The following is a 25,757-nucleotide window of genomic DNA, read 5'->3' on the forward strand; positions in this document are numbered from 1 at the left end:
TCAGATTATCCATCTGTGTTACCTTCACTATCTCTTGTTTTCTATAGAATATCTCCTCCTATTTATCCCTTACAGAGATACAAAGAATGAAGTTTTCTGGTTTTAACGATGGAGCTCAAACAGTGGTTGAACCTACAAATCAAGTAAGAAAGGGGGAAATTGTTTGTTTTGTATTCTTCCTTTCCTTCAGTAAGTAAAGTGGGTGCGCAGAGTGATCTCTTCTTCTATTTCTCCACTAGGACTCCAAAATCCATGTGCATTTACTACTGCTTAGCTAGATATCAACTGTTCTATGCCTGTGCATTTATTTTTTCTTCCCAAAATGTAGAACCTTACATTTCTAGCTGCTGAAATTCATTAGCTAGATAGGGCTCAAGCTGTTGATCATTTCATATCTCGGGTTTATCTTCTGGAGTGTTTGTATTCCTGTCAATTTGATCAGTTCCCCTTCTATCCCCTTGTGTAAATCATTGTTGAAGATGAACAGATGTTGCGAATCCGACTGTTCTGTTCTTTTTTCCATGTTCAGGAGAGTCTTGTGTCCTTCGAGGAGGTGGCTGTGTATTTCTCTGAGGAGGAATGGTCTCAACTGCATCCTGACCAAAAAGTACTCCATTCTGAAGTCATGCTTGAAAATCATAGGAATGTGGTCTCACTGGGTAAGAGTTTTCTAGTCCGCAATCAGAGAGTTCAAGGAGAAAGATTATAGTTAGTTTTTTATTTAAAAACCACTAATCAGATATTGTCTCCTGGGAGGGAAAAGTAAAGGATCTGGCCTTCTCGTACCCCAAGGAAGCAAACAGTTTAATTGCTTAGATGCTTTCTGTGCCATTTCTTATCTGTATTTTTCCATTTTCATTCGAACTTATCTATGGAGGCTGAAAAGAATGAGGTGTGCTTTTATGTGTCCTCTGGAGCTCATGTGAGAGGATTCTATATCATTGTTGTCATTAACTCCTCAAGATGATGTCTTAACTCCTCAAGTTAAGCATAATGTATTGATAAGGGAGATCATAACAGCAAAAAGAAGCTACTACGAAAATCTAAAGAATCCGTTCTCAACAAATGAACCTGCAAACATGTGGAAAACTCTTGAAAATATCACGAGGTACAGTAAATCTTTCCATGCTGAAGGAAATCGACAACTGGCAGATGACCCAAATGTGTTTTTCTGTAGGTTTGAGAGCAAACTATTCTCACCTATCTCCACAATCCCCATCTCAGGGGCACCAACAACAGACAAGCTCCTACAACTGAGTCCATCCCTTTGGGCCCTGCACCCCTGGTGACTATAGAAAATGATATGAAAGGTCTATTTCACAGGAAAAAGCAAGGAAAAGCACCAGGACCAGACAAGATAACTCCTGCTTGCTTAATAGCTTGTGCTGATCAACTGGCCCCCATCTTCACAGTCATCTTAAATCACAAGAGATTTTCAAATGCTCTACTATCATCCCAATGCCAAAGGAACCCTCCATAAAAGAACTGAATGACTACAGACTGGTTGCTCTGACATCTGTAATTATGAAAACCTTTGAAAGGCTGGTGCATGCCGGCTCACCTGAAAACCATCACGGATCTGCTGTTAGGCCCGTGATGGTTTGCCTACTGAGCAAATAGATTGGCAAGTGATGCTGTTAATTTGGCTCTCACTACATCCTATAACTTTTTGAATCTCCAAAGACCTATGCAAGGGTCCTTTTTGTAGACTTCAGCTCAAAACTGAGTGAGATTTGCATATATATAGATAATTGGAAGGAAAGAGATATTTTCTAGAGATTTCCAAAGCTTTCGTGACTCATGAAAATAGAAATCATGTCCATATCACAACACGGTAATCATGCAAAATACAACATAATGGAATTTCAGAAAAATTCAGAAGAAGATTCGTTGAAAAGTTTGATCTTTTTCTCTAGCCTTCTTATCATTTTCATTTCTCTTTTCCTTTGAAGGTAATGGGCAGGAGAATCAAGATTCCTGTGAAGTGTTCCAAGCAATCAATGCTGAAGATGGAACGAAGAACTTTGGAATTCAAATGGAATTAGAAAGCCATGAAAGAAACCAGCCAAACAATTGGAATCAGGAAAGCTCATCTTCCATTAATACTCTGTTGCATGACTTTCTTGCCCAACAAGAGAAAACAAGGAAAAAATACATTGGGAAAAGTGTGAAGCTAATTAAAACTAAATTACATGTAAACAAACACTATTTAACCCAAAACAAAAGAGAAGATGCTATAAGAAGATACAATGGAGAAAATTACACTGAAACATGCATTCTTTCTCTTGAAAATAACTTCTGTACATCTCAAAAAGCGATTCACAGAAAAGAATGCTTGGTGTGTGGAAAGACATTTTCTCGAAATCGTAATCTTATTTCCCATAAGAGGATCCACACAGGGGAGAGTCCGTATAAATGCATGGAGTGTGGAAAGACCTTTGGTCAAAAAAGTCATCTTTTTCACCATAAGATGATCCACACAGGCGAAAAACCATATAAATGCATGGAGTGTGGAAAGACCTTTGCTCAAAAAGGTCATCTTTTTCACCATAAGATGATCCACACAGGCGAAAAGCCATATAAATGCATGGAGTGTGGAAAGACCTTTGCTCGAAATAGTAATCTTCTTCGCCATAATATGATCCACACGGGAAAAGCCATACCAATGCATGGAGTGTGGAAAGACCTTTGCTCGAAATAGTTGTCTTTGTTCCCATAAGATGATCCACACAGGGGAAAAGCCATATAAATGCATGGAGTGTGGAAAGACCTTTGTTCAAAATAGTCATCTTCTTCGCCATAAGCGCTCTACATGGTGCTGCCCTTGAAGAGTGTTTGAAGACTTCAGTTAGTCCAGCATGCAGCCACCTGAGCGATAGTGGGCGTACCTAGGTACACCCACGTTACACCTATCCTCCGTGAGCTGCACTGACTTCCCATTGGTCTCCGGACACGCTTCAAGATGCTAATCGTTACTTTTAAAGCCCTACATGGTATTGGACCTGGCTACCTGAGAGACCGCCTCCTGTCACTTACCTCCCAGAGACCCATTAGATCTCATAGACTAGGCCTCCTCCGGATTCCATCTGCCGGTCAATGTTGGCTGGCGACTCCCCGGAGGAGGGCCTTCTCTGCAGCTGCTCCAGCCCTATGGAACGATCTCCCCGTGGAGATCCAGACCCTTACCACCCTTCCGGCCTTCCGCAAAGCGACCAAGACCTGGCTGTTCTGGCAGGCCTGGGGCTGCTGATTTATCCAGCCCCATCCTAAGCTATGAATGTTGTGGAATTTTAATGGTGTTTAATTTTTTGTATGTTTCCCCCTCCCTTTTTTTATCTGTAAGCCGCCCTGAGTCTCTCGAGAGTGGGCGGCATAAAAACCAAATAAAATGAAAAATGAAATGAATAAGATGATTGGTGATTGGATGTGCCTCTCGAAATATCTCTGATAAGCTGTTCCAGGCCGCGGAGATCATTGCTACCTATTGCCGTTGCTGCCTGTTATTATAATATAAAATATTTCAAAAAACAGGCCTAAAGTAATGAGAGATCATGCGAGATCAGTAGCGTGAAATCTTGCACTACTGATACTGTATGATCTCGCACTATATAGTTTAGTTGTCTGCTAACTGAGGCCTGCACTAGATCCAAGGCAATAGGCTTTGCAAACAGGAAATATCTCTTTGGTTTTTAACACTTTTGCCCAGATCTCATTCAGTCCTCAGTTTGTAGAGAACACAGTGGTAAAGTACTAGCATGAGATATTTCACTAGTGATCTCATGTGATCTCGCACTAAAGTAGTTTAGGGGTGTGTTCTCTGCAAACAGAAAAGCCCTTGAAAGCCGGTGAGATTTTGGGCAGTGAAATATTCTTAACTCACCCCAATAAATCTTAGGTTTTCTCCTTTCCTCTTCAGATGTTTCCCCTGATTATTCCTTAACTCTAAACTGACTTTGAGTGAGATTTGCATATATAGAGATAATTGGAAGGAAAGAGATATTTTCTAGATATTTTCAAAGCTTTCATGACTCATGAATACAGAAATCATGTCCATATTACAACACTGTAATCATGCAAAATACAACATAATGGAATTTCAGAAAAATTCAGAAGAAGATTCATTGACTTTCTACAGTTTGATCTTTTTCTCTAATCTTATCATTTTCATTTCTCTTTTCCTTTGAAGGTAGTGGGCAGGAGAATCAAGATTCCTGTGAAGTGTTCAAAGTGATCAATGCTGAAGATGGAACGGAGAACTTTGGAATTCAAATGGAATTAGAAAGCCATGAAAGAAACCAGCCAAACAATTGGAATCAGGAAAGCTCATCTTCCACTAATACTCTGTTTCATGACTTTCTTGCCCAACAAGAGAAAACAAGGAAAAAATACATTGGGAAAAGTGTGAAGCTAATTAAAGCTAAATTACATGTAAACAAACACTATTTAACCCAAAACAAAAGAGAAGATGCTATAAGAAGATACAATGGAGAAAATTACACTGAAACATGCATTCTTTCTCTTGAAAATAACTTCTGTACATCTCAAAAAGCGATTCACAGAAAAGAATGCTTGGTGTGTGGAAAGACATTTTCTCGAAATCGTAATCTTATTTCCCATAAGAGGATCCACACAGGGGAGAGTCCGTATAAATGCATGGAGTGTGGAAAGACCTTTGCTCGAAATAGTCATCTTTTTTGCCATAAGATGATCCACACAGGCGAAAAACCATATAAATGCATGGAGTGTGGAAAGACCTTTGCTCAAAAAGGTCATCTTTTTCACCATAAGATGATCCACACAGGCGAAAAACCATATAAATGCACAGAGTGTGGACAGACCTTTGCTCGAAATAGTAATCTTTTTTGCCATAAGATGATCCACACAGGGCAAAAGCCATATAAATGCATGGAGTGTGGAAAGACCTTTTCTCGAAATAGTCACCTTCGTTGCCATAAGATGATCCACACAGGGGAAAAGCCATATAAATGCATGGAGTGTGGAAAGACCTTTGCTCGAAATAGTCATCTTCTTCGCCATAAGATGATCCACACAGGGGAAAAGCCATATAAATGCATGGAGTGTGGAAAGACCTTTGCTCGAAATAGTCATCTTCTTCGCCATAAGCGCTCTACATGGGGCTGCCCTTGAAGAGTGTTCGAAGACTTCAGTTAGTCTAGAATGCAGCCACATAAGCGATAGGGGCGTACCTAGGTACACCCACGTTACACCTATCCTCCGTGAGCTGCACTGACTTCCCATTGGTCTCCGGACACGCTTCAAGGTGCTAATCGTTACTTTTAAAGCCCTACATGGTATTGGACCTGGCTACCTGAGAGACCGCCTCCTGTCACTTACCTCCCAGAGACCCATTAGATCTCATAGACTAGGCCTCCTCCAGATTCCATCTGCCGGTCAATGTTGGCTGGCGACTCCCCGGAGGAGGGCCTTCTCTGTAGCTGCTCCAGCCCTATGGAACGATCTCCCCGTGGAGATCCGGACCCTTACCACCCTTCCGGCCTTCCGCAAAGCGACCAAGACCTGGCTGTTCTGGCAGGCCTGGGGCTGCTGATTTATCCAGCCCCATCCTAAGCTATGAATGTTGTGGAATTTTAATGGTGTTTAATTTTTTGTATGTTTCCCCCTCCCTTTTTTTATCTGTAAGCCGCCCTGAGTCTCTCGAGAGTGGGCGGCATAAAAACCAAATAAAATGAAAAATGAAATGAATAAGATGATTGGTGATTGGATGTGCCTCTCGAAATATCTCTGATAAGCTGTTCCAGGCCGCGGAGATCATTGCTACCTATTGCCGTTGCTGCCTGTTATTATAATATAAAATATTTCAAAAAACAGGCCTAAAGTAATGAGAGATCATGCGAGATCAGTAGCGTGAAATCTTGCACTACTGATACTGTATGATCTCGCACTATATAGTTTAGTTGTCTGCTAACTGAGGCCTGCACTAGATCCAAGGCAATAGGCTTTGCAAACAGGAAATATCTCTTTGGTTTTTAACACTTTTGCCCAGATCTCATTCAGTCCTCAGTTTGTAGAGAACACAGTGGTAAAGTACTAGCATGAGATATTTCACTAGTGATCTCATGTGATCTCGCACTAAAGTAGTTTAGGGGTGTGTTCTCTGCAAACAGAAAAGCCCTTGAACGCCGGTGAGATTTTGGGCAGTGAAATATTCTTAACTCACCCCAATAAATCTTAGGTTTTCTCCTTTCCTCTTCAGATGTTTCCCCTGATTATTCCTTAACTCTAAACTGACTTTGAGTGAGATTTGCATATATAGAGATAATTGGAAGGAAAGAGATATTTTCTAGATATTTTCAAAGCTTTCATGACTCATGAATACAGAAATCATGTCCATATTACAACATTGTAATCATGCAAAATACAACATAATGGAATTTCAGAAAAATTCACAAGAAGATTCATTGACTTTCTACAGTTTGATCTTTTTCTCTAATCTTATCATTTTCATTTCTCTTTTCCTTTGAAGGTAGTGGGCAGGAGAATCAAGATTCCTGTGAAGTGTTCAAAGTGATCAATGCTGAAGATGGAACGGAGAACTTTGGAATTCAAATGGAATTAGAAAGCCATGAAAGAAACCAGCCAAACAATTGGCATCGGGAAAGCTCATCTTCCACTAATGCTCTGAGGCATGAAATTCTTGCCCAACAAGAGAAAATAGGGAAAAAATATATTGGGAAAAGGGTGAAGCTAATTAAAGCTAAATTACATATAAACAAACACTATATAACCCCAAACAAAAGAGAAGATGCTATAAGAAGATACAATGGAGAAAATTACACTGAAACATGCATTCTTTCTCTTGAAAATAACTTCTGTACATCTCAAAAAGTGATTCACAGAAAAGAATGCTTGGTGTGTGGAAAGACATAATCTGGAAATCGTAATCTTATTTCCCATAAGAGGATCCACACAGGGGAGAGACTGTATAAATGCATGGAATGTGGAATGTCCTTTTCTCAAAAAGGTAATCTTTTTTGCCATAAGATGATCCACACAGGTGAAAAACCATATAAATGCACAGAGTGTGGAAAGACCTTTGCTCGAAAAAGTAATCTTCTTTACCATAAGATGATCCACACAGGGGAAAAGTCATTTAAATGCATGGAGTGTGGAAAGGCCTTTGTTCAAAATAGTCATCTTCTTCGCCATAAGATGATCCATACAGGGGAAAAACCATATAAATGCATGGAGTGTGGAAAGACCTTTGTTCGAAATAGTCATCTTCTTTGCTCTGAGCAGTAGACTTACTACCCACAAAAAGATGCACACGGGAGAAACCGTTGAAATGCATGGAGTGTGGAAATACATTTGCTCGGAGCAGTACTCTTCTCATAACAAAATTCACACAGGAGAGAAGCCATATAAATACACGCAATGTGGAAAGAGCTTTGCTCTTAATGGTCATCTTCTCACAAAAGGATTCACGCTCGGGAGAAACTATATAGCAATAATAATTCCACTTAGACTTTTCTACCACTCCACAATGCTTCATAACACTCTCTGAGCAGTTTATAAAATCAGATTGTCCCCAGCAATCTTGGTACTCATTTTAGTGACCTCAGAATGCTGAAAGCCTGAATCAACATTGAGTCATTCAGGATCGAGCTCTTAGCTGTGGCCAATTAGTTCGTAGTACTGTGTTCTAATCACTGCCTCACGATGTCTCTATATATTTTTACCATATTTTTGGACTATAAGATGCTCCGAAGTTTAAGATGCCCCCAATTTTTGGGGAGGAAGGCAAGAAAAAAAATCTGCCTCTGCCTCGCAGCAATTTACCATCTTGCAGTAAACAGCATACAGCATGGTCAGCTTCAGCACAGCCTGATTTAGCGGGAGCAGCTGATTGGTGATAGGATGTGCCTTTCGAAATATCTCCGATAAACTGTTCCAGGCCGTAGGATCGTTGCTGCCTATTGCCGTTGCTGCCTGTTAGTGCTTCCACTTATCGCTGGCTTCGCAAGGCACATTTTAAGCCACCATAATTCCCATTTTTGGCCTACATGTATTCCGTGATTGGGCTATTCCAGGCAGCGGGGATAGGTGGTGGCAGCAATCCCCACTGCCTGCAAAGGGACAGAAATAAGGCATGCAGAGGCCAGAAATTGAGTGCGTGGAGGCCAAAAACAGGACATTTTGAGGCTGAAATGGGACCCGTGAAGGTGGCGTTAGGTGATAATGGTGATGAGTGGAGGCGATCCCCACAGCCTGGAACAGCTGCTTGGAGGTATTCTGGAAGGTGGAACCAACCTCCAATCAGCTGCTCCTTCTAAATCAGGCTGTGCTGAAGCTGCCTTGCTGTTTGCTACAAGGAGGTAAATTGCTGGGAGGCAGAGGCCGAAGGGTGGAAGCTGGTGGGTGGATGGGATTTCGGCAACATTTGCTGTCTAGGATGTACAGATATTTCCACCAATTTTGGGGACAGGGAAAGTGTGTCTTATAGTCTGAAAAATACGGTGGGTGTATGCACATTGTGCCTTTCTGATCCAAATGAAACAAGGTTGAGTCCAACAAAATGAAATTTAATGTGGGGAAAAGTAAGATTTTATACATGGGTAGGAAAAATAGATTACATGAAACCTGGCTCAAAAACAGTAACGATGAAAGAGACCTTGGAGACCAAATGATTACTTAAGAATGAGTCACCTGTGTGCCGCAGCAGCCAAAAAAGCCTAAAAGAGCTGTGAAAATGATTAAAGGCATGAGGATTGAAACATATGAACAACATTTGCAGAAGTTGGGTTTGGCTAGTCTAGAGAGGAGGATTAGGAATGACATGATAGCAGTATTCCAGTATTTGAGAGACTGTCACAAAGAGAAAGGGGTCAATTTATTTTAAGTGAGGTCTCCAGAGCTGGATACAGTATTCCAAATGGGATTTGACTAAATAGTGGGTTAAGACCTCCTTTTTCCTGATGGTAATACATTTGGTCCCAGAATTGTATTTGCCTAAACAGTTGCCTGGTTACACTGTTTACTCATTTTGCAGTTATCCTTTTCTCAGTCCCATGGTAACTTTGTCCATTCAGTTGCGTGAAAAAAGTGCTGCTTGAACTCTTTTGCTCAAAGACAAAATAGTTCTAATGTTGTGGAAACATGCATACCTTTGCGCAATGGGTGCAGTCCCCGCAACCGCTGGGCTGAAGCTCCAAGGAGCATGTGGAGGAATTCAATCAGCCAGATGCACTGGGCTGCTTGCAGTCTCCTGCCTCATCCCAGTTGTGGTGGCAGGAGTAGACAAAAACAGCTCTGGCAATGGAAAGGGTGGGGAACAAGTTCATTGGAGGATGAGGTTTGAAGGAGGGGGCCAAGACACCATTCCCCAAACGGCTGGTATGTGTCCTGTTTACATTCGGTAGACCGGGCTGAATCCATGCTGGCCTGATGTCTCCTCTTCACATTGGGTACACCTGGCCGAAGCCCTGCTGGCCCGACGTTTCCTCTTCACACTGGGTAGACCAGACCAAAGGCACCTTCTTCGCATTGGGAAGACTGGGCTGAAGTGACGTGGGCTGTCCCCTTATATTTTACAGGACAACCCTGTGGGCCGGATCCAACCCACAGGCGTTGTGTTTGACACCCCTGATCTATAGCATCTTTTACTGGAAATATTTCTTCTTAAGAGATGCAGTCCTGGAGTGGTGGTGGGGTAAAGAACTGGTGTTGGCTCTCTGGTCTTTCAAAAATATGTAAACCTTTTTCTGCTATTTCACTTGGGGCTTTTAGAGGAGTGGGTAGACAGGAGGTTGGTTAAGGCTTCAAAGGCCCATGCCTCCCTTTTAATTAACATTTATTTTCAAATTTTAATAATCTTTACCCCTATTTAAATATTTATGCTTATCTTTTATTTTTTTAACATTTTGTCTAAACACTGCCAAAAGTCCATTGGGGAGGGAGATGGGAACTTTCTAAAATGTGTCTGTGTGAGAGGGAGGAAGGGAGAGGGGGGGGGGATATGGAGATAGATTTAGTTTCGATGATATAGTTTAGATAGGATGGAAAATCACGTAGCCAGATATAACTAATTATGATACAAAGAAAAATATGGATAGAAATATTAGATGATAGACTATAGATTGATAGAGATGATAACTAGATCGATCAATAGACAGAAATACATACATACATAAATGCACGTAGATAATAATAGATGAATGGGGATGGATGGATGGATGGATGATAAACATCTTAAAGGTGCCCTTGGCCAAGTTCTTTGCTCCAGCAGGCTCCACAGGCTCAGCAAAGAAGACTCCTTGGGCAGAAAAGATTCAAAGAAATGAAGTCTGAGGTAAATTTTACCTCAGATGAGGTTGATTTAACTAGGGCCTTCAGCGGGAGAGAGAGGGGCATTCCTGTAAATGAAGGAGCAGGGAAACCTTTCGGAGGCGGGGGAAAAACAGTCCCTTTGGGGAAGCCCCATTTATTTTCTGCTTCTCTCCGAGTCTTTCCCGCCCTTACGGGGAATCCTGGAGTTTTAGGCAGAATCCTCCAGGGGGCGACCTCGGCCAAGAGAAGGTAACGCCAGGAGCTTCTCCATTGGAGGAAGCGTTACATCACAACTGCTTGCCGCCGCTCTAGGACCGTGTACTCGCTCGACTTAATCCTGAGAGGCTACAGGAGATTCTTGCGGCGGGAAATCCAGACGTGTCCCGGGGGAGGATGAGGGGGCAAAGGGAGGCGAAGGAGGGATGTGAGAAATCGAACAAGACCTTCCCCTTTGGGCCACTAGAGGGCGAAGGTTTCGGCTGCTTTCCAGAGGAGGCTGCGAACGGAGGGACATCCTCGAGCCTTTTCCTCTCTAGAACGTAACACTCGCTCTCCTTAACCCTTGGAGTTCCGCAGGGGCTGAAAAGGCTGCAGGAGCGACTTGCATGGGAGGCGTGATGGTGGGTGGGGCTCTTGCCAGGGAGAGACAAAGAGAGAGAGACACGTGTCCAGCTCTCCACCTGGTTGAATCCCGGATCGCATGCATGATGGATGAAACCATCCTCCATTCAGAAGTTAATCCCTGCAACTTCAGGACCATCCAATACCAGGAGGCTGAAGGTCCCCGACAACTTTGCAGCAAGCTCCACAACTTTTGTAGGCAATGGCTGAGACCAGAAAAGCACACCAAAGCCCAGATGCTGGACCTGGTTGTTCTGGAGCAACTCCTGGCTATCCTGCCCCCAGAGATGGAGAGCTGGGTGCGGGAGTGTGGAGCAGAGACCAGCTCCCAGGCGGCGGCCCTGGCAGAAGGCTTCCTCCTAAGCCAGGCAGAGGAGAAGAAAGAGCTAGTTGAGTTGCAGGTGAGACACTTTAATCTAGGGAGGTCAAAAGGGAATGAAAAATATGTTTGAATTCTTCACTCCTCCTTCCCAAACTTCCCTGGCATTCATAATAGGTGGAGATGTTCCACCAATTCCTGTAGGACATTGTTCCATTGTTTTCTCACTCAACCTCACTGATGGATATTGGAGGCTTTGAGGTTGACTTCCAAATAGAGACATCCACTTTATTTCATGTGATGTGCATTAATTCTGCTTCTTTTTTCCTTCCTCCTACTTCAAGTGCTGCACTGTGGAGATCAGAGATCCTGCGGGAGAGCAGAATCCATCAAATCCTGCTCAGGATCCATTTTTCAGGAGGATCCCTTGGGAAGAACAAAGTCAGGACACCTCAGGAGGTAGTTGAAGGATTTCATATTATCCATCTGTCTTACCCTCACTATCTCTTGTTTTCTATAGAATATCTCTTCCTATTTATCCCTTACAGAGATACAAAGAATGAATTTTTCTGGTTTTAACGATGGAGCTCAAACAGTGGTTGAACCTCCAAATCAAGTAAGAAAGGGGGAAATTGTTTGTTTTGTATTCTTCCTTTCCTTCAGTAAGTAAAGTGGGTGTGCAGAGTGCTCTGTTCTTCTATTTCTCCACTACGACTCCAAAATCCATGTTGCATTTACTACTGCTTAGCTAGATATCAACTGTTCTATGCCTGTGCATAGGGCTCAAGCTGTTGATCATTTCATATCTCGGGTTTATCTTCTGGAGTGTTTATATTCCGCTCAATTTGATGAGTTCCCCTTCTATCCTCTTGTGTAAATCATTATTGAAGATGAACAGATGTTGCGAATCCGACTGTTCTGTTCTTTTTTCCATGTTCAGGAGAGTCTTGTGTCCTTCGAGGAGGTGGCTGTGTATTTCTCTGAGGAGGAATGGTCTCAACTGGATCCTGACCAAAAAGTACTCCATTCTGAAGTCATGCTTGAAAATCATAGGAATGTGGTCTCACTGGGTAAGAGTTTTCTAGTCCCCAATCAGAGAGTTCAAGGAGAAAGATTATAGTTAGTTTTTTTATTTAAAAGCCACTAATCAGATATTGTCTCCTGGGAGGGAAAAGTAAAGGATCTGGCCTTCTCGTACCCCAAGGAAGCAAAAGCTTAATTGCTTAGATGCTTTCTGTGCCATTTCTTATCTGTATTTTTCCATTTTTATTCAAACATATCTATGGAGGCTGAAAAGAATGAGGTGTGCTTTTATGTGTCCTCTGGAGCTCATGTGAGAGGATTCTATATCAATGTTGTCATTAACTCCTCAAGATGATGTCTTAACTCCTCAAGTTAAGCATAATGTATTGATAAGGGAGATCAGAACAGCAAAAAGAAGCTACTATGAAAATTTAAAGAATCCGTTCTCAACAAATGAACCTGCAAACATGTGGAAAACTCTTGAAAATATCACGAGGTACAGCAAACCTTTCCATGCTGAAGGAAATCAACAACTGGCAGATGACCCAAATGTGTTTTTCTGTAGGTTTGAGAGCAAACTACGTGACCTATCTCCACAATCCCCATCTCAGACGCACCAACAATAGACAAGCCTCCTACAACTGAGTCCATCCCTTTGGGCCCTGCACCCCTGGTGACTATAGAAAATGATATGAAAGGTCTATTTCACAGGAAAAAGCAAGGAAAAGCACCAGGACCAGACAAGATAACTCCTGCTTGCTTAATAGCTTGTGCTGATCAACTGGCCCCCATCTTCACCAGTATCTTTAATAAATCACCAGAGATGTTCAAATGCTCTACTATCATCCCAATGCCGAAGGAACCCTCCATAAATGAACTGAATGACTACAGACTGGTTGCTCTGACATCTGTAATTATGAAAACCTTTGAAAGGCTGGTGCGTGCCGGCTCACCTGAAAACCATCACGGATCTGCTGTTAGACCCGTGATAATTTGCCTACTGAGCAAATAGATTGGCAAGTGATGCTGTTAATATGGCTCTCACTACATCCTACAACTTTTTGAATCTCCAAAGACCTATGCAAAGGTCCTTTTTGTAGACTTCAACTCAAAACTGACTTTGAGTGAGATTTGCATATATAGAGATAATTGGAAGGAAAGAGATATTTTCTAGATATTTCCAAAGCTTTCGTGACTCATGAAAATAGAAATCATGTCCATATCACAACACTGCAATCATGCAAAATACAACATAATGGAATTTCAGAAAAATTCAGAAGAAGATTCGTTGAAAAGTTTGATCTTTTTCTCTAGCCTTCTTATCATTTTCATTTCTCTTTTCCTTTTAAGGTAATGGGCAGGAGAATCAAGATTCCTGTGAAGTGTTCCAAGTGATCAGTGCTGAAGATGGAACAGAGAACTTTGGAATTCAAATGGAATTAGAAAGCCATGAAAGAAACCAGCCAAACAATTGGAATCAGGAAAGCTCATCTTCCACTAATACTCTGTTGCATGACTTTCTTGCCCAACAAGAGAAAACAAGGAAAAAATACATTGGGAAAAGTGTGAAGCTAATTAAAGCTAAATTACACGTAAACAAACACTATTTAACCCAAAACAAAAGAGAAGATGCTATAAGAAGATACAATGGAGAAAATTACACTGGAACATGCATTCTTTCTCTTGAAAATAACTTCTGTACATCTCAAAAAGCGATTCACAGAAAAGAATGCTTGGTGTGTGGAAAGACATTTTCTCGAAATCGTAATCTTATTTCCCATAAGAGGATCCACACAGGGGAGAGTCCGTATAAATGCATGGAGTGTGGAAAGACGTTTGCTCAAAAAGGTAATCTTTTTCGCCATAAGATGATCCACAGAGGCGAAAAAACCATATATGCACGGAGTGTGGAAAGACCTTTGCTCAAAATAGTCATCTTTTTTGCCATAAGATGATCCACACAGGGGAAAAGCCATATAAATGCACGGAGTGTGGAAAGACCTTTGCTCAAAATAGTAATCTTCTTCGCCATAAGATGATCCACACAGGGGAAAAGCCATTTAAATGCATGGAGTGTGGAAAGACCTTTGCTCGAAATGGAACTCTTCTTCGCCATAAGATGACCCACACAGGGGGATAGCCATTTAAATTCATGGCATGTGGAAATACTTTTGCTCTGAGCAGTAGACTTACTACCCACAAAAAGATGCACATAGGGGAGGAACCGTTTAAATGCATGGAGTGTGGAAATACATTTGCTCGGAGCACTACTCTTCTCATAACAAAATTCACACAGGAGAGAAGCCATATAAATACATGCAATGTGGAAAGAGCTTTGCTCTGAATGGTCATCTTCTCACAAAAGGATTCACTCTCGGGAGAAACTATTTAGCAATAACAATTCCTTTTAGACTTATCTATCACTCCACAATGCCTCATAACACTCTCTCAGCAGTTTACAAAGTCAGCAGATTATCTCCAGCAATCTTGGTACTCATTTTACTGACCTCAGAATGCTGAAAGCCTGAATCAATCATGAGTCGTTCAGGATCGTGCTCTTAGCTGTGGCCATTAGCTTGTAGTACTGTATTCTAACCACTGCCTCACGATGTCTCTATATATTTTTACCGTATTTTTGGACTATAACAGGCTCCGAAGTATATGATGCTCCCAATGTTGGAGGAAGACACCAAAAAAGTCTGCCTCTGCCTCGCAGTTGCCTTTCGAAGTTGCCTTTCGAAATATCTCCGATAGGCCGTAGGGATCGTTGCTGCCTATTGCTGTTGCTGCCTGTTAGTGCTTCCACTTATCGCTGGCTTCGCAAGGCACATTTTAAGCCACCATAAGTCCCATTTTTGGCCTACATGTATTCCGTGATTGGGCTATTCCAGGCAGTGGGGATAGGTGGTGGCAGCAATCCCCACTGCCTGCAAAGGGACAGAAATAAGGCATGCAGAGGCCAGAAATTGAGTGCGTGGAGGCCAAAAACAGGACATTTTGAGGCTGAAATGGGACCCGTGAAGGTGGCTTTAGGTGATAATGGTGATGAGTGGAGGCGATCCCCACAGCCTGGAACAGCTGATTGGAGGTATTCTGGAAGGTAGAACCCACCTCCAATCAGCTGCTCCTGCTAAATCAGGCTGTGCTGAAGCTGCCTTGCTGTTTGCTGCGAGGTAAATTGCTGGGAGGCAGAGGCCGAAGGGTGGAAGCTGGTGGGTAGATGGGATTTCGGCAACATTTGCTCTTTATGATGTACAGACATTTCCCCCAATTTTGGGGACAGGAAAAGTGTGTCATAGTCTGAAAAATACGGTGGGTGTATGCACATTGTGCCTTTCTGATCCAAATGAAACAAGGTTGAGTCCAACAAAATGAAATTTAATGTGGGGAAAAGTAAGATTTTATACATGGGTAGGAAAAATAGATTACATGAAACCTGGCTCAAAAACAGTAACGATGAAAGAGACCTTGGAGACCAAATGATTACTTAAGAATGAGTCACCTGTGTGCCGCAGCAGCCAAAAAAAGCCTAATACAATCCTTAGTTGTATAAACTAAGAAAAAGTGGAAAGAAGAGCTGTGAAAATGATTAAAGGCGTGAGGATTGAAACATATGAACAACATTTGCAGAATTTGGGTTTGGCTAGTCTAGAGAGGATTAGGAATGACATGATAGCAGTATTCCAGTATTTGAGAGACTGTCACAAAGAGAAAGGGGTCAATTTATTTTAAGTGAGGTCTCCAGAGCTGGATACAGTATTCCAAATGGGATTTGACTAAATAGTGGGTTAAGACCTCCTTTTTCCTGATGGTAATACATTTGGTCCCAGAATTGTATTTGCCTAAACAGTTGCCTGGTTACACTGTTTACTCATTTTGCAGTTATCCTTTTCTCAGTCCCATGGTAACTTTGTCCATTCAGTTTTGTGAAAAAAGTGCTGCTTGAGCTCTTTTGCTCAAAGACAAAATAGTTCTAATGTTGTGGAAACATGCATACCTTTGCACAGATGGGTGCAGTCCCCGCAACCGCTGGGCTGAAGCTCCAAGGAGCGTGTGGAGGAATTCAATCAGCCAGATGCACTGGGCTGCTTGCAGTCTCCTGCCTCATCCCAGTTGTGGTGGCAGGAGTAGACAAAAACAGCTCTGGCAATGGAAAGGGTGGGGAACAAGTTCATTGGAGGATGAGGTTTGAAGGAGGGGGCCAAGACACCATTCCCCAAACTGCTGGTATGTGTCCTGTTTACATTCGGTAGACCGGGCTGAATCCATGCTGGCCTGATGTCTTCTCTTCACATTGGGTACACCTGGCCGAAGCCTTGCTGGCCCGACGTTTCCTCTTCACACTGGGTAGACCGGACCAAAGGCACCTTCTTCGCATTGGGAAGACTGGGCTGAAGTGACGTGGGCTGTCCCCTTATATTTTAATTTACAGGACAACCCTGTGGGCCGGATCCAACCCACAGGCGTTGTGTTTGACACCCCTGATCTATAGCATCTTTTACTGGAAATATTTCTTCTTAAGAGATGCAGTCCTGGAGTGGTGGTGGGGTAAAGAACTGGTGTTGGCTCTCTGGTCTTTCAAAAATATGTAAACCTTTTTCTGCTATTTCACTTGGGGCTTTTAGAGGAGTGCGTAGACAGGAGGTTGGTTAAGGCTTCAAAGGCCCATGCCTCCCTTTTAATTAACATTTATTTTCAAATTTTAATAATCTTTACCCCTATTTAAATATTTATGCTTATCTTTTATTTTTTTAACATTTTGTCTAAACACCGCCAAAAGTCCATAGATGGGAACTTTCTAAAATGTGTCTGTGTGAGAGGGAGGAAGGGAGAGGGGGGGGGGATATGGAGATAGATTGATTTATTTTCGATGATATAGATTAGATAGGATGGAAAATAACGTAGCCAGATATAACTAATTATGATACAAAGAAAAATATGGATAGAAATATTAGATGATAGACTATAGATTGATAGAGATGATAACTAGATCGATCAATAGACAGAAATACATACATACATAAATGCACGTAGATAATAATAGATGAATGGGGATGGATGGATGGATGGATGATAAACATCTTAAAGGTGCCCTTGGCCAAGTTCTTTGCTCCAGCAGGCTCCACAGGCTCAGCAAAGAAGACTCCTTGGGCAGAAAAGATTCAAAGAAATGAAGTCTGAGGTAAATTTTACCTCAGATGAGGTTGATTTAACTAGGGCCTTCAGCGGGAGAGAGAGGGGGATTCCTGTAAATGAAGGAGCAGGGAAACCTTTCGGAGGCGGGGGAAAAACAGTCCCTTTGGGGAAGCCCCATTTATTTTCTGCTTCTCTCCGAGTCTTTCCCGCCCTTACGGGGAATCCTGGAGTTTTAGGCAGAATCCTCCAGGGGGCGACCTCGGCCAAGAGAAGGTAACGCCAGGAGCTTCTCCATTGGAGGAAGCGTTACATCACAACTGCTTGCCGCCGCTCTAGGACCGTGTACTCGCTCGACTTAATCCTGAGAGGCTACAGGAGATTCTTGCGGCGGGAAATCCAGACGTGTCCCGGGGGAGGATGAGGGGGCAAAGGGAGGCGAAGGAGGGATGTGAGAAATCGAACAAGACCTTCCCCTTTGGGCCACTAGAGGGCGAAGGTTTCGGCTGCTTTCCAGAGGAGGCTGCGAACGGAGGGACATCCTCGAGCCTTTTCCTCTCTAGAACGTAACACTCGCTCTCCTTAACCCTTGGAGTTCCGCAGGCGCTGAAAAGGCTGCAGGAGCGACTTGCATGGGAGGCGTGATGGTGGGTGGGGCTCTTGCCAGGGAGAGACAAAGAGAGAGAGACACGTGTCCAGCTCTCCACCTGGTTGAATCCCGGATCGCATGCATGATGGATGAAACCATCCTCCATTCAGAAGTTAATCCCTGCAACTTCAGGACCATCCAATACCAGGAGGCTGAAGGTCCCCGACAACTTTGCAGCAAGCTCCACAACTTTTGTAGGCGATGGCTGAGACCAGAAAAGCACACCAAAGCCCAGATGCTGGACCTGGTTGTTCTGGAGCAACTCCTGGCTATCCTGCCCCCAGAGATGGAGAGCTGGGTGCGGGAGTGTGGAGCAGAGACCAGCTCCCAGGCGGCGGCCCTGGCAGAAGGCTTCCTCCTAAGCCAGGCAGAGGAGAAGAAAGAGCTAGTTGAGTTGCAGGTGAGACACTTTAATCTAGGGAGGTCAAAAGGGAATGAAAAATATGTTTGAATTCTTCACTCCTCCTTCCCAAACTTCCCTGGCATTCATAATAGGTGGAGATGTTCCACCAATTCCTGTAGGACATTGTTCCATTGTTTTCTCACTCAACCTCACTGATGGATATTGGAGGCTTTGAGGTTGACTTCCAAATAGAGACATCCACTTTATTTCATGTGATGTGCATTAATTCTGCTTCTTTTTTCCTTCCTCCTACTTCAAGTGCTGCACTGTGGAGATCAGAGATCCTGCGGGAGAGCAGAATCCATCAAATCCTGCTCAGGATCCATTTTTCAGGAGGATCCCTTGGGAAGAACAAAGTCAGGACACCTCAGGAGGTAGTTGAAGGATTTCATATTATCCATCTGTCTTACCCTCACTATCTCTTGTTTTCTATAGAATATCTCTTCCTATTTATCCCTTACAGAGATACAAAGAATGAATTTTTCTGGTTTTAACGATGGAGCTCAAACAGTGGTTGAACCTCCAAATCAAGTAAGAAAGGGGGAAATTGTTTGTTTTGTATTCTTCCTTTCCTTCAGTAAGTAAAGTGGGTGTGCAGAGTGCTCTGTTCTTCTATTTCTCCACTACGACTCCAAAATCCATGTTGCATTTACTACTGCTTAGCTAGATATCAACTGTTCTATGCCTGTGCATAGGGCTCAAGCTGTTGATCATTTCATATCTCGGGTTTATCTTCTGGAGTGTTTATATTCCTCTCAATTTGATGAGTTCCCCTTCTATCCTCTTGTGTAAATCATTATTGAAGATGAACAGATGTTGCGAATCCGACTGTTCTGTTCTTTTTTCCATGTTCAGGAGAGTCTTGTGTCCTTCGAGGAGGTGGCTGTGTATTTCTCTGAGGAGGAATGGTCTCAACTGGATCCTGACCAAAAAGTACTCCATTCTGAAGTCATGCTTGAAAATCATAGGAATGTGGTCTCACTGGGTAAGAGTTTTCTAGTCCCCAATCAGAGAGTTCAAGGAGAAAGATTATAGTTAGTTTTTTTATTTAAAAGCCACTAATCAGATATTGTCTCCTGGGAGGGAAAAGTAAAGGATCTGGCCTTCTCGTACCCCAAGGAAGCAAAAGCTTAATTGCTTAGATGCTTTCTGTGCCATTTCTTATCTGTATTTTTCCATTTTTATTCAAACATATCTATGGAGGCTGAAAAGAATGAGGTGTGCTTTTATGTGTCCTCTGGAGCTCATGTGAGAGGATTCTATATCAATGTTGTCATTAACTCCTCAAGATGATGTCTTAACTCCTCAAGTTAAGCATAATGTATTGATAAGGGAGATCAGAACAGCAAAAAGAAGCTACTATGAAAATCTAAAGAATCCGTTCTCAACAAATGAACCTGCAAACATGTGGAAAACTCTTGAAAATATCACGAGGTACAGCAAACCTTTCCATGCTGAAGGAAATCAACAACTGGCAGATGACCCAAATGTGTTTTTCTGTAGGTTTGAGAGCAAACTACGTGACCTATCTCCACAATCCCCATCTCAGACGCACCAACAATAGACAAGCCTCCTACAACTGAGTCCATCCCTTTGGGCCCTGCACCCCTGGTGACTATAGAAAATGATATGAAAGGTCTATTTCACAGGAAAAAGCAAGGAAAAGCACCAGGACCAGACAAGATAACTCCTGCTTGCTTAATAGCTTGTGCTGATCAACTGGCCCCCATCTTCACCAGTATCTTTAATAAATCACCAGAGATGTTCAAATGCTCTACTATCATCCCAATGCCGAAGGAACCCTCCATAAATGAACTGAATGACTACAGACTGGTTGCTCTGACATCTGTAATTATGAAAACCTTTGAAAGGCTGGTGCGTGCCGGCTCACCTGAAAACCATCACGGATCTGCTGTTAGACCCGTGATAATTTGCCTACTGAGCAAATAGATTGGCAAGTGATGCTGTTAATATGGCTCTCACTACATCCTACAACTTTTTGAATCTCCAAAGACCTATGCAAAGGTCCTTTTTGTAGACTTCAACTCAAAACTGACTTTGAGTGAGATTTGCATATATAGAGATAATTGGAAGGAAAGAGATATTTTCTAGATATTTCCAAAGCTTTCGTGACTCATGAAAATAGAAATCATGTCCATATCACAACACTGCAATCATGCAAAATACAACATAATGGAATTTCAGAAAAATTCAGAAGAAGATTCGTTGAAAAGTTTGATCTTTTTCTCTAGCCTTCTTATCATTTTCATTTCTCTTTTCCTTTTAAGGTAATGGGCAGGAGAATCAAGATTCCTGTGAAGTGTTCCAAGTGATCAGTGCTGAAGATGGAACAGAGAACTTTGGAATTCAAATGGAATTAGAAAGCCATGAAAGAAACCAGCCAAACAATTGGAATCAGGAAAGCTCATCTTCCACTAATACTCTGTTGCATGACTTTCTTGCCCAACAAGAGAAAACAAGGAAAAAATACATTGGGAAAAGTGTGAAGCTAATTAAAGCTAAATTACACGTAAACAAACACTATTTAACCCAAAACAAAAGAGAAGATGCTATAAGAAGATACAATGGAGAAAATTACACTGGAACATGCATTCTTTCTCTTGAAAATAACTTCTGTACATCTCAAAAAGCGATTCACAGAAAAGAATGCTTGGTGTGTGGAAAGACATTTTCTCGAAATCGTAATCTTATTTCCCATAAGAGGATCCACACAGGGGAGAGTCCGTATAAATGCATGGAGTGTGGAAAGACGTTTGCTCAAAAAGGTAATCTTTTTCGCCATAAGATGATCCACAGAGGCGAAAAACCATATATGCACGGAGTGTGGAAAGACCTTTGCTCAAAATAGTCATCTTTTTTGCCATAAGATGATCCACACAGGGGAAAAGCCATATAAATGCACGGAGTGTGGAAAGACCTTTGCTCAAAATAGTAATCTTCTTCGCCATAAGATGATCCACACAGGGGAAAAGCCATTTAAATGCATGGAGTGTGGAAAGACCTTTGCTCGAAATGGAACTCTTCTTCGCCATAAGATGACCCACACAGGGGGATAGCCATTTAAATTCATGGCATGTGGAAATACTTTTGCTCTGAGCAGTAGACTTACTACCCACAAAAAGATGCACATAGGGGAGGAACCGTTTAAATGCATGGAGTGTGGAAATACATTTGCTCGGAGCACTACTCTTCTCATAACAAAATTCACACAGGAGAGAAGCCATATAAATACATGCAATGTGGAAAGAGCTTTGCTCTGAATGGTCATCTTCTCACAAAAGGATTCACTCTCGGGAGAAACTATTTAGCAATAACAATTCCTTTTAGACTTATCTATCACTCCACAATGCCTCATAACACTCTCTCAGCAGTTTACAAAGTCAGCAGATTATCTCCAGCAATCTTGGTACTCATTTTACTGACCTCAGAATGCTGAAAGCCTGAATCAATCATGAGTCGTTCAGGATCGTGCTCTTAGCTGTGGCCATTAGCTTGTAGTACTGTATTCTAACCACTGCCTCACGATGTCTCTATATATTTTTACCGTATTTTTTGGACTATAACAGGCTCCGAAGTATATGATGCTCCCAATGTTGGAGGAAGACACCAAAAAAGTCTGCCTCTGCCTCGCAGTTGCCTTTCGAAGTTGCCTTTCGAAATATCTCCGATAGGCCGTAGGGATCGTTGCTGCCTATTGCTGTTGCTGCCTGTTAGTGCTTCCACTTATCGCTGGCTTCGCAAGGCACATTTTAAGCCACCATAAGTCCCATTTTTGGCCTACATGTATTCCGTGATTGGGCTATTCCAGGCAGTGGGGATAGGTGGTGGCAGCAATCCCCACTGCCTGCAAAGGGACAGAAATAAGGCATGCAGAGGCCAGAAATTGAGTGCGTGGAGGCCAAAAACAGGACATTTTGAGGCTGAAATGGGACCCGTGAAGGTGGCGTTAGGTGATAATGGTGATGAGTGGAGGCGATCCCCACAGCCTGGAACAGCTGATTGGAGGTATTCTGGAAGGTAGAACCCACCTCCAATCAGCTGCTCCTGCTAAATCAGGCTGTGCTGAAGCTGCCTTGCTGTTTGCTGCAAGGAGGTAAATTGCTGGGAGGCAGAGGCCGAAGGGTGGAAGCTGGTGGGTAGATGGGATTTCGGCAACATTTGCTCTTTATGATGTACAGACATTTCCCCCAATTTTGGGGACAGGAAAAGTGTATCTTATAGTCTGAAAAATACGGTGGGTGTATGCACATTGTGCCTTTCTGATCCAAATGAAACAAGGTTGAGTCCAACAAAATGAAATTTAATGTGGGGAAAAGTAAGATTTTATACATGGGTAGGAAAAATAGATTACATGAAACCTGGCTCAAAAACAGTAATGATGAAAGAGACCTTGGAGACCAAATGATTACTTAAGAATGAGTCACCTGTGTGCCGCAGCAGCCAAAAAAAGCCTAATACAATCCTTAGTTGTATAAACTAAGAAAAAGTGGAAAGAAGAGCTGTGAAAATGACTAAAGGCATGAGGATTGAAACATATGAACAACATTTGCAGAAGTTGGGTTTGGCTAGTCTAGAGAGGAGGATTAGGAATGACATGATAGCAGTATTCCAGTATTTGAGAGACTGTCACAAAGAGAAAGGGGTCAATTTATTTTAAGTGAGGTCTCCAGAGCTGGATACAGTATTCCAAATGGGATTTGACTAAATAGTGGGTTAAGACCTCCTTTTTCCTGATGGTAATACATTTGGTCCCAGAATTGTATTTGCCTAAACAGTTGCCTGGTTACACTGTTTACTCATTTTGCAGTTATCCTTTTCTCAGTCCCATGGTAACTTTGTCCATTCAGTTTTGTGAAAAAATTTAGAGAGATTTAGAGAGATTTATTAATATTTGTAGGCCGCCCTTTTCCCTGAGGGGACTCAGGGCGGCTCACATAAAATAGGGGAAGGGGAGATACAGACATTAAGATAAGACATATAATAAAATAATAAACAACATACATTCATCATTCGGGAGGGGAATTATCCTTGTCCCCAGGCCTGACGGGCGAGCCAGTTCTTCAAGGCTGTGCGGAAGGCCTGGACGGTGGCGAGGGTGCGAATCTCTACGGGGAGCTCGTTCCAAAGGGTCGGGGCTACTACTGAGAAGGCCCTCCTCCTTGTAGTTGCCAGCCGACACTGGCTGGCCGATGGTATACGGAGGAGGCCTAATCTATGTGATCTTATTGGTCGCAGGGATGTAATTGGCAGAAGGCGGTCTCTCAAGTATCCAGATCCACTGCCATGTAGGGCTTTATGGGTGACTAATAGCACCTTGAAGCGCATCCGGAGATCGACAGGTAGCCAGCGCAGCTCGCGGAGGATAGGTGTTATGCGGGTGAACCGAGGTGCACCCACAATCACTCGCGCGGCCGCATTCTGTACTAGCTGAAGTCGCCGGATGCTCTTCAAGGGCAGCCCCATGTAGAGCACGTTGCAGTATTCCAGCCTAGAGGTCACAAGGGCCCGGGTGACTGTTGTGAGAGCCTCCCGATTCAGGTAGGGTCGCAACTGGCGCACCAGGCGAACCTGGGCGAATGCCCCCCTGGTCACAGCCATTAAATGGTGGTCAAACGATAGCTGTGAGTCCAGGAGGACTCCCAAGTTGCGAACCCTCTCTGAGGGGTGTAGAATTTGACCCCCCAGCCTGAGTGATGGAATATTGGTCGAATCTCTGGGAGGGAAACACAACAGCCACTCGGTCTTTTCTGGGTTGAGCACGAGCTTGTTAACCCTCATCCAGTCCATAACAGCTTCGAGGCCGCGGTTCATCACGTCTGCCGCTTCATTGAGTTGGCACGGGGCGGACAGATACAGTTGAGTATCGTCCGCATATTGATGGTATCTAATCCCGTGCCTGCGAATGATCTCACCCAGCGGTTTCATGTAGATGTTGAATAGTAGGGGGGATAAGACCGAGCCCTGAGGCACCCCATAAGTTAGGGGCCTAGGGGACGATCTCTGCCCCCCCACTAACACCGACTGCGACCTGTCCGAGAGGTAGGAGGAGAACCACCGCAACACGGCGCCTCCCACTCCCACCTCCCGCAGTCGTCGCAGAAGGATACCATGGTCGATGGTATCGAAAGCCGCTGAGAGGTCGAGGAGAACCAGGATGGAGGAATGTCCTCCATCTCTGGCCCTCCAGAGATCATCGGTCAATGCGACCAAAGCGGTTTCTGTGCTGTAACCGGGTCTGAAGCCTGACTGGAAGGGGTCTAGATAGTTTGCTTCCTCCAAGGACCGCTGGAGCTGGAAGGCCACCACCTTCTCAACAACCTTCCCCAGAAAGGGGAGGTTGGAGACTGGACGATAATTATTAAGGATAGCTGGATCCAAAGATGGCTTCTTCAGGAGGGGTCTCACCACCGCCGCTTTCAGTGCGGCGGGGAAGTTCCCCTCCCGAAGTGAGGCGGTGACAACCGCCTGGATCCAGCCTCGTGTCACCTCACTGCAGTTAGTAACTAACCATGAGGGACACGGATCCAGTACACAGGTGGAGGTACTTACAGCCCTCATGGCCTTGTCCACATCCCCGGGGATAACGTCTTGAAACTCAACCCAGAGTTGTTCAAATTGATCCTCCTGTGCCTCGGCTGGAGCTGCAGGGGTGGAGTCCAAGTCCGACCGAAACCGAGCAATTTTGTCCGCTAAGAATTGGGCATACTCTTCGGCTCTGCCCTGCAAGGGTTCCCCCGCTTCCCTTTTGTTCAGTAGGGAGCGGGTTATCCTAAACAGGGCGGCCGGGCGGGACTCAGCGGACGCAACCAAGGTGGCTATATGGGATCTTTTTGCAGCCCTAAGTGCCCTGGTGTATTCCTTGGTGCAGGTGGTTACCATTGCTCGGTTCGCTTCGGACTTATCGGACCTCCAACGGTGCTCTAGGCATCTCCTCCGGCGCTTCATCTCCCGGAGTTCCTCGGTGAACCAAGGAGGTCTCCGGGATCCGCCGCCTCGGAGGGGCCGCAGTGGCGCAATCCAGTCGAGGGTCTCCGATGCTGCCGAGTGCCACGCAGCAACCAGAGTCTCCACCGGACTGTGGGCGAAAGTGTCAGGAATAGCCCCAAGCTCTGTCTGGAACCTTGACGGTTCCATAAGACGCCTGGGGCGGAACCACCTGGTCGGTTCCTCCTCCCTACAGTGGGGGTTTGGTCTCCGAAAGTCGAGCCTCAGTAGGCAGTGGTCTGACCACGACAGGGGTATGATGTCGTTCCCCCTCAGACCAAGATCACAAATCCACTGCT

General features: G+C 43.7%; 2 protein-coding genes and 1 pseudogene across 2 annotated transcripts; all 3 read left to right on the plus strand.

Moving 5' to 3' along the window:
• The first annotated feature begins 86 nt into the window (after positions 1-86).
• Positions 87-7,281, plus strand: LOC116502607 (zinc finger protein 665-like). The gene is made up of 7 exons (XM_032208480.1): positions 87-143; positions 530-659; positions 1,953-2,194; positions 2,414-2,656; positions 4,639-5,125; positions 6,506-6,720; positions 6,946-7,281. Exons 1-7 carry the CDS (start codon positions 87-89, stop codon positions 7,279-7,281), a joined length of 1,710 nt encoding a protein of 569 aa, XP_032064371.1.
• Positions 7,282-10,951: 3,670 nt separating this feature from the next.
• Positions 10,952-11,712, plus strand: LOC116502608 (zinc finger protein 24-like). Its single transcript, XM_032208481.1, has 2 exons — positions 10,952-11,327; positions 11,590-11,712. Exons 1-2 carry the CDS (start codon positions 11,010-11,012, stop codon positions 11,710-11,712), a joined length of 441 nt encoding a protein of 146 aa, XP_032064372.1. The 5' UTR covers positions 10,952-11,009.
• Positions 11,713-12,735: 1,023 nt separating this feature from the next.
• Positions 12,736-25,757, plus strand: part of LOC116502609 — a 46,297-nt pseudogene continuing 33,275 nt past the window's right edge.

Source organism: Thamnophis elegans, chromosome 2 (genome assembly GCF_009769535.1).
Source record: "Thamnophis elegans isolate rThaEle1 chromosome 2, rThaEle1.pri, whole genome shotgun sequence".
In the NCBI taxonomy this organism is placed as follows: Eukaryota; Metazoa; Chordata; class Lepidosauria; order Squamata; family Colubridae; genus Thamnophis; species Thamnophis elegans.

Bases quoted from the DNA above. Each gene is read 5' to 3' on its own strand.
- LOC116502607 (XM_032208480.1), top strand. From the start codon at position 87: ATGAAGTTTTCTGGTTTTAACGATGGAGCTCAAACAGTGGTTGAACCT. The intron at 2,195-2,413 runs GTAAACAAACAC...GAGAGTCCGTAT, and splicing joins TAATTAAAACTAAATTACAT to AAATGCATGGAGTGTGGAAA. The intron at 2,657-4,638 runs GCCATACCAATG...CACACAGGGGAG, and splicing joins ATATGATCCACACGGGAAAA to AGTCCGTATAAATGCATGGA.
- LOC116502608 (XM_032208481.1), top strand. From the start codon at position 11,010: ATGATGGATGAAACCATCCTCCATTCAGAAGTTAATCCCTGCAACTTC. The intron at 11,328-11,589 runs GTGAGACACTTT...TCCTACTTCAAG, and splicing joins AAGAGCTAGTTGAGTTGCAG to TGCTGCACTGTGGAGATCAG.